The sequence below is a fragment of the Cheilinus undulatus genome, linkage group 22 (assembly GCF_018320785.1).
Source record: "Cheilinus undulatus linkage group 22, ASM1832078v1, whole genome shotgun sequence".
In the NCBI taxonomy this organism is placed as follows: domain Eukaryota; kingdom Metazoa; phylum Chordata; class Actinopteri; order Labriformes; family Labridae; genus Cheilinus; species Cheilinus undulatus.
Window position 1 is genome coordinate 32,588,284 of NC_054886.1, and position 9,421 is coordinate 32,597,704.

The 9,421-nt window shown below is 38.9% G+C and overlaps 1 protein-coding gene across 1 annotated transcript; it reads left to right on the plus strand.

The window, feature by feature from the left end:
- Positions 1-57: 57 nt before the first annotated feature.
- LOC121504343 (protein phosphatase 1K, mitochondrial-like) lies at positions 58-4,916 on the plus strand. Its single transcript, XM_041779054.1, has 4 exons — positions 58-185; positions 2,745-2,889; positions 3,720-3,854; positions 4,352-4,916. Exons 1-4 carry the CDS (start codon positions 58-60, stop codon positions 4,481-4,483), a joined length of 540 nt encoding a protein of 179 aa, XP_041634988.1. The 3' UTR covers positions 4,484-4,916.
- The last annotated feature ends 4,505 nt before the right edge of the window (positions 4,917-9,421 follow it).

A 9,421-nucleotide genomic window follows, 5' to 3' on the forward strand; every position in this document is an offset into this window, starting at 1 on the left:
GATGCTGTCATGAATCATCTATTAAAGCTATCAGCTGTACAGAGGACAGGAAATCGTATGGGCAACTATGAGAAAGTGCTGGTGGGATGGAAGGAAACCCGGTTCGCCAAGGGGCAAAATTTAGAAGTGCCAGTTAAAGGCCCGAACATACGCAAACGTACTGTGAGCAGAGCGGACTCCGCGCGGTATGTCCGCAGTCATCAGAGCTTCCATAGTCAAGTGCACTGCCGTGTAGTAGTTTCCTGTGAAATTTCCGTGAAATTCTACATTTACCACAATCCGCATTGTTTACATTTTTCTGTCATGGTGTCCTACACTGACGACGAGGAAGAGGAGCTGCTCTGCCTGCTGGTTTTGCAAAGCAATAAAATTAAAAGACGGTGGTATGTACGGTTATTAAATGCCACAAGAGACGAGGAAGGGGAGTATGCCTTGTCGATGAAGGACATGCGAAGTGTTGACGTGGAAAAACAAGTACGAAATGAAGGTTGGTGTCACATTTGATGCAGTCCGCTGGACCTCCGCGGAGTTCGTTCCACGTACGTTCCATCCGAGTATGTTTGGGCCTTAATGCGTACCGGTGCATACCGACCCACTTAACGCACTGATTTGGCTAAATTAAATGAGTACTTATTGTTACATATATACCACCACTCAAACGTTTGGGATCACTGGCAAATTTTTTTGTTTACCAAAGAAAAACATTTTCATGCAGTTCTCAAACAGTTATGATTAACTGTCAGTCCTCTGCATCAATCTCCTAGTATAGCTACTAATCTAAGTTAATCCTGTTGCACAGCTAAAAACCATTTTACTAATAAGGGAGCAAAAAGACTGGACACTGGAGGACCAGAAGAAGGTGATGTGCATTGATGATTCCAAGTTTGAGGCCTTTAGACCAAACAGAAGAACATTTGTGAGACACAGAATAAAAGAAACGATGCAAGAACAGAGCTTAAAACTGTCAGTCGGAGAAGTGGAGGCAGCGTGATGGTCTGGGTGCCTTGGAGGTGGTAGAATAAGAGATTTGTAAAGAGTGGAAGGGACCTTGGAGAAGGAAAGCTATCACAAGATTTTCCAATGCCATGCCATACCCTTTGGACAGCACTTACTTGTGGTCAATTTCATCCGACAACAGGATAATGACCTCCAATTTGTCTTTGAAATATTTAAAGAATCAGCAGTCAGCCAGAGTTCTGACTGTAGTGGAGCGGCCAGCACAGTCTTAAGAGCTGAACCCAATTGAGCTGTTGTGGGAGCGGCTTAACCGTGTGGTATGAAGGGAGACTCCATCAACCAATCCATCTTGTAGGAGATGCTCGAGAAAGCATAGGGTGAAATCTCATCAGTTCTTTAACTATAACTAAAGCTATTAACATCTTTATGCATCATAAAATTACATATACTATAGGCCAGTGGTTCTCAACTGGTGTGTCGGGACCCAAAAGTGGGTCACAAAGCTGTTTCAAGTGGGTTGCTACCAGTGTCTGGGAAAAAATGGTGTTAAAAGGTCTGAGACGTGCTGCAGTCTTAGTGGGCATTCATCCAAACATGTTATTTTACTGTGTTTCATCACAGTAATAGGCAAATGGAATGTTTTCTTAATATTTCAACTAATTTGTCTCCTGTTCTTGCAAAAACACATTTGCTTCTCTGATGATAATTTCTCAAAGTCTGTTGAAATTTTTGCAGTCATTTATTTGTTCTATGCAACATTTAAGCTGCAAAATTATTTATTTATTAAACATGTTTTTTTTTGGTTTTCTTTCAATTTTGGGTCCTGATTTGTCAATGAGGAAACTGGTGGGTCCTGAGGCTAGACCAGTTGAGAACCACTGATACAGGCTATCTTCACTTTGGCTCTTGTGTTCAAATAGCAATAAATTGTTGCATAAAACAACCACTCTTTGGGATGTGATTGGTTGGTTGATTTTCATGCAAAACCGAGTAAAGAACAATATTGTAGGTGTTTAAAGTTTTTCATGGAGATTTCAGCTTAGAAACTCTTTGCATTTCAATACAAATAAAAGCCTGGTCCAGTGCAGAAAGTGGATCAGGAGGGCTCGGTTCATAAATAGACTCTGAGGTATGTTGGACTGAGGCGTTTATGTACATCAGGTTCATCCCGTCCATGAAACAAGAGCAGAGCAGATTTACCTTTAGATCTACTCAGCTGGAGTTACGTAACAGAGGAGAGGTTCTATGTTTAACTCTGATCAGCCAAACACATGACCATGCTCTGGAGTCTAGTTTCTTAGTTTCTGACCTACAGAGGAAAAGCCAGAATCATGTCATTGCTCCGAATTGTCTTAAAGAAACAGTCAACTAGTGAAAGACAGATATTTAATCTTCAGTCCTCTGACACAGGCCTACTTTCTACACCCAAAACCAAACTCAGAACCTTTGGAGACAGAGCCTTCAGTGCTGCAGCCCTCACCCTCTGGAACACTCTGCCTGCAGACATCCGTAGCGCTCCATCTCTGGACATTTTCAGAAAACGTGTCAAGCACAACCTGTTCACCACAGCCTACAGTCTTCACTAAAACCAACCCTTACACCCATCCTGCCCCTCACATAGTTTGTCCATGTCTTCTGTGTTTCTTGTAAAGCGTCCTTGGGTTTCTTGAAAGGCGCTATATAAATTCCAGATATTATTATTATTATTATTATCATCCAAAAAACTCCAAAAAGATCTAAACTGCTTTCACACCAAAATTAACTTGCATTCTTTTCTGTGCGTCTAGGATTCAGAAGTTTGGCGGCTTTGTGACGTGGAACAGCGTCGGTCAGGCTAATGTGAACGGACGTCTCGCCATGACTCGCAGCATTGGAGACTTCCACCTGAAAACCAACGGAGTCATCGCCGAGCCGGACACACGGAGACTTAAGGTGAGTTTGGCCATATCTGCGTTTGAGCTCACTTCAATCTTAATGAAAATGTTAACTGGTTTCGGATTAACTGCTATAAAAGTCTGACCGCTGAGTAGAGTTTGCGGGGAGTATTTCAGACTGCCATGGACACAGCAACACCTAGATCTGACTCAGAAATATAAATACAATGATATAAACCCATGGCCCAACACAGGAGAGCCAACCCATCATGCCAGGACTCAGCTGTTCACGTACATCTAAAGGTTAGAGGGCATTCCTCTGAGGATGGCAACGTTAGGATACTGGCCAGAGACCAGGGGATGGACGAAGATAGTTCTCATCCCCTACTTACAATGCATTCTTGGATTTCGTTCTATGGCAACCCAAATGACAGTTTCATGCTGGATCACGGGTCCTAACATCATGCAGCCCTGGAAAGGAAATGAGGACGAGTGAAACTGGGTCAACGACTCTGCTAATGACTCTCGGGTGACCACCCAGATCTTTGGCATAGGAGTGGTCAGCAGAGAGAGAATTTTCTGGACCTGGTCCCTGTCCCTTTAGAACTGAAGAAGCCTTTTGGAAGAGAAGTGAAATGTCTTCAAGATCCTCAGTTGAGTCCAGTTGCTTTCTCTATGAAGATTTGGATACTCAGAGATTTAAACCAGGCTTAAGGGTTGGCTTGGTCCAGAACTTTCTGACCTGTACTGAGCACTAGCTACTGCTTATCAGAATCAATTGGTGCCAATGAATTATTCTGCACCACTCGTATAAAATCGATCTTTGCCTGAAAGGTAACATATAAACAAAGATACCGACTAAACAGTTATAATATTTTCTTCCTGCAGGTCCAGCACACCAGTGACTCCTTCCTGGCTCTGACCACAGACAGCATAAACTTCCTGCTGAGTGACCAGGAGATCTGCGATGTCATAAACCAGTGCCAAGACCCCACGGAGGCAGCAGAAGTCATTGCTGAGCAGGTACTAAGGTTACAATAAGTCAATAGGAGTGGATCATATTTAAAGTGATTGGTTGGGTTTGGACCAGCCACAGCTAAACCTCAATGGCCCTCAGCTTTGTGCCTTGATATGAGCACAGTGGCCCGTCGACCTAAGTGCTCTGGCTAGACCACAAACATGGAGCAGTTCACTCAAGGCAGTGCCAACCCATTATGGTCTAGACCTGCCCTCTTTGTAACGTGTCTTGACTGACTGATAAGGGTCGTCAAAAATATATTAAAACAGGGTTGCTTTTGTAGGTATAGCAGTTGGGTTGTTGAGGCTAGTGACCCTGGTTCATATCCCACCTGTGGCTCCTTACCCTGACTTCCCGGGTCATTCACTGTCCTGTCCCCTACGACAAAGGCAAAAGGCCTCTTGATATTTTTTTAGAGGGTTTTACAGCAAACTGCTGCAAAGTTCAAACTGAGGGGATGTATGTTAATGTAAATACTTCTTTTTTTGTTTTTTCCCCCAAGGCGTTGCAGTACGGCTCAGAGGACAACTCCACCATCATCATCGTCCCTCTCGGAGCGTGGGGGAAACATCAGAGCTCCAACGCCGTCTACAGCATGAGCAGGAACTTCTCCTCCAGCGGGAGATGGGCGTAATCAAGGGCACACAAACATAGAAATATAACAGCTCCATATCAGTTTACAGTATGCATCACATACAACTTTGACTGAAAGAATACAATCCTTTAATGTCTTTACCAAACTCCATGGTAAAGACATACATACTCCTGTGTCCGAAACCACGCACTCATTCCCTACTCCCTATCCACTCTATAGTGATCAGCATATAGTGGACTATATAGTGGACTTTACTGCAAAACACAAAAATGATTTCTGACACTACTCTGGCCATGGGAAATGACGTCATCACCATCTCACAATTAAAATGTTTAGCAACAACGTCTAGTAAATTTCCAGGCTGAGGATCGAAATTAACGGTAGAATTTCACTGAAAACCAATACTAAACATCATGTATTTTCACTAAAAATAAAAATACTAATAGATAAAAAAAAGCTTGTGTCTTAAGTGGAAAAATAGTCTACATTTTTGTGTTTACTGTAACTTATTTTTGCTTTCTTATAAAGATGATGGTCTCATGTCTTCCTCAGAGTTACTCTGTTTTAAATCCTTAACATTTTCTTTCAGATTTGGTTGAAACCAACAAACAAAAAAGTATGAAATAAAGTTTTTAAATGTATTCCTGTGCTCCTCTCAGTCGTCCATCATGTTTGAGAGCAGCAACCACAATGCATGATAGGAAATGTTGCTGGGCTAGTGAGCATCGGTTGTTCACGACTTTTCAAAATGCATTGTGGGGTAGAATGAGTGCACTATATAGTGAATAACAATGCTTTCTCAGAATTCGGACACCACTACAAAATGGTGTATTCACTTTATAGTGGACTATATAGTGGACTATATAGTGATTAGGGAGTGATTTCGGACACAGCCCATGTTCTCTGTAAACCGTCCAGGACACACGTACGTTCCCACTGTTCAACAGTGTAAATAGAGAGTGTAATATATTGTACATACAAATGTTTGCTGCAGTGTTTGTTTCCATGTTAAGTATGTTTTTCTCTGTGCTTTGTGTGTTTAGACACATTTTCCATCCTTCCATGTTTTGTCACATTGACAGCCATGTGCCAGGTTTCAAACTTTCAACATATCACCTCAGTGTGGCTTTAAAACGAAACATCCAGGCTTTGCGTCCTTGACCCCTGACTGCCCTGTGAACACTGGCGGGACAGGTTGTGTTCTGGGATTAATAAAGTTTGAAATTCTAAACTGAAACTGCACTTTGTCTGTTTTTCTGCACAATGACCGTGTATGATAACGTTTTACTTAGAGTAGATTCAGCACCTGAGCACCAGCAATGCTCATTTTCAACACGAAGTAAAAGTAGTCTAGCGTTTTCATCCATTGACTGATTTTTTGTTGCACTCAGGGCATTCTCAGTTGAAAATAGTTCAACCTTAAGAACAGTGCTTTGCCCATCAATAGCTGGGTTTCCATTACACTTGGAAACGTGCAAAATCGAAACAGCGCAATAAAAAACTGGTAATGGAAACACCTGAATTTTGAAAAAGCCCTAAAATATCGCTAAAAAGTTTCTATGCTTTCATGAGGAGGTTTTTCAGGCATTTCTATATAGAAATATATCACAAAAGTGTAATGCAAACACTTTTTCCGCATTTACAAGTCACGGACGGTCGACGGTGTCACATGACCAGTCACTCCGAGACAACATGGCGAGGTACGTGTGGACAGAGGAAGAGATGAGACTTTTTTTTTAACATCATACTTAAACCCTTATGCGTGGCAGGCATTTTATTTATTAATTGATTCTGGCCATTTAATTTTTTAGAGGTGAACACACTCAGTAAAAGTACAAAATAAAGAATAAACAGTAAAATGTAGAAAATATTTGTGTGAATTATTTTATATTTAATATCTTTTCATTTGAAAAAATATGTCTTTGGTGTAACTTATTTGACCAAATATTTCATGATTAATATTAGATAAATGTATAAGCATATAAAAATAGTTTGGGCACTTTTTGAGAGATTTCATTTCTAAAATATAAAAGACAAAAACATTAAAAGTCCACAAATGGAACTAATATTTTTATTTACATTTTTTCATTTATGTTTCTTTTCAATATAGTACATTCTCATTTTTTAGTCAGATTAAATATAGAAATTTTGAACTCTGCCCTGACATTTCTACACAACTAGCAGTCATTTTTGGTTGGTTTTATATCAAGTAGGACTGTCTTTTAGAAATAAAGATTTTAAAGGGGGAGAATAATGGATGTGGTGGGTCCCATGCCTGTCTTCGCCCAGGGCCCCAAAACTGCTAGAAACACCCTCCAGGCTCTGAGCATCTGTACAGAGGTGAAAATAACGTCACATTACCTCTGTTGAATCTGCAGCTGATTAAGTCTATTAAAGGGTCACCAAACATCCTCTAAAAAGTCTTGGATGGTGTTCTACTGCTGTACTGTACAGGATCTTCCAACCTTCTCCGAGTTTTTCCCATGAGATGTTTGAGTATCAGTTGGAAAAAAGACCACCAAAACATTCCTTAAATTCTTCCGAACACAGGGTGACTAGAGTTACTAAGACATACACACTGCACTCACGAGAAGGTCCATGTCACAAAACACCACAGACGCACATTTAAACTTGAGCCAGGAGGCTGTGTGACCAACTGTGTGAGTCCTGACCTTCATAAAGGTCTTGGTCTGGTGTCAAAAACTCTGTTGACCTGAAGGTTCTTACTCTTGTACAGACAAGTGGAAAAAGACTGAGTTTCTTAAATCCAGCAAATTCATTTTGTCTTCTTATTCTGAATATTATTCCAAGAATAATACTGAGTTTCTTTCTATGAATCTATCCAAAGTTCAACTAAAGAGTGTTTCTATTGTGGATTTATAATCACATCAGAGATAACTGCAGCAGTGTTGATAGCAGTGTTGTAGTTGCCAATAAACACCAGTAGGTGGCGTTATTCTCATGCATATGAAGCAGAAACACAGCTTCAAAAGGCAGAGAGGAAGGGTTTTATTTTCAGTGTGATCATATTTGATAATCCAACAGAAAAATGAACATAAAGAAAGAAAATGAGAGACATGGGGAATGGTCACAACAACAGAAAATTAAATGTAAAAAATTTTGAAAAAAGGAGTCAATTTTGGTTTTGTTCAATGGCGTTATTTTGTTTTCTTGTTTTAATAAAATTCTTGAGGAAAAGAAAATCATGTGGCCCATTTGGAAAGGTGAAAATTTCAAAATAAAAGCCCTCATGTATAAATTTAAGCCATCCGAGCCAACATTTACCTACTACACAGACTGTTTGTTTTTTGCTCTTATTATTTATCTATTCACTTATTTATTGTGTAAACACACTAATAAATAAACCTTCCCACCAAATAATACAATCGTAAATTTAGAATCTGACTCCTGCTGTGTACATGGATAAATACCTCAAGCAGTCCAGGCTTTATTTATATTAATTTATTTTCTCCCTAATATTAATGTAGTCCATTAAATCACCAGTATGTTTACTGTTGACATTTTTGAAATATTGTATAGAGCAAATAGGCCTATTTTTATTCTGTAAAACACAGTGGATGTCTATTATATGCTAGATTATCAACATTAATTTCGAAATGTTCACCTTTCCCAACAGGTCATAGGATTTCCTTTTCCTCAAGTATTTCATAAAAACAGGCAACAAAATAATGGAATTGAATAAAAAATGCTTCCTAAACAAAAAAAAAAAAAAAAAAAAAAAAAAAAAGTATTTGTTTTCCCGTTTTTGTGACCAAAATAAGATTTAATAATTTGATCTGATAGATTTGATAATTTTTCCACTTTTGTCCAAATGGCTTATTATTCTGTTTTTCCAGTGTTTGATGTTTGCCAAAACTTAACAACAACAACAACTCCTGATTTTTGGGTCTGGTTTCAACCAGGATATGGATCTGACAGAAGATACACTGACCTTTAGTCTAGGGTAAGTCCATAATCAGTGATTACATTTGAGTTTTTACTTTCAGTGAAAACATTTATTCTCTTTGTCTGAATCTGGTCAAACCTTACATATGCGTTCTATGCATTCTGCCAATGCTGGAATTCCTGTTATCTGCCCACAGTGAAATAATAAAATGTATTTTTAATGTCTGATGAAAACTACATTACTTTATGTCTTGTGTTGGTCTCCCTGATGAAAACTAAATTTACTTCCAGTCAGAGTTTTAGTTTTAGGAGATCTATTTTTTAGCTAAACTCGATCTTGGCTTTTTCATGGAATGAGGAAGTCAAGGAACATTTTTAGTCATAGTTTAGTCACTGCCCCTCATCACAAGTGACAACTGAAAGACACCACCCAATCCTGGGAAATGTCTGAATGTTATTTGTGAAATGTTGAGATAAGTTTAATCAATATTTTGACAAAAGTATGACTAATTTAACAGTAAATTAAACTAATGGCTAGCTTAGCCTAGCTTAAACACTGGAAACTGGAAAATGTGACTCTGTTCTAATTTTCTTACCTGTGACCATAAAAACTCACGTCAAACTAGAGTCTTTCTTTGTTACTTTCTTTCTATACCAGTGACATTTAGCTAGCTAGCTAGCTCTTTCAAAGTTGATTTGAGGGATAAGTGTGCAACAAATGGGCTTTAAAAGGTGACTGAAGTAAACAAAAATGTTATGTAATGTATGTGTTCAACATTTAATAACATCAGTTTAAACCAGATAAACAGTATCAGTATTTTACCGATATGTGTAGAAGAAATGTCAAGCTGAAGCAAAGAAAAGAATAAACACACAAATTAATGATGAAAAATTAACTACACATTTCAGTCATCGCTTAATTTTCAATATCTTATTCTTAATGATGGTAGGAAGCCAAAACTTTAACTGAATCTCCTAGCACCGGCTAGTTGATTTCACATTTAACCTGTTTTAGTTGTCATTAGCTTAGCTAAGATCTGTAATTTTTAGCTAACACTGCCAAATGTGAAC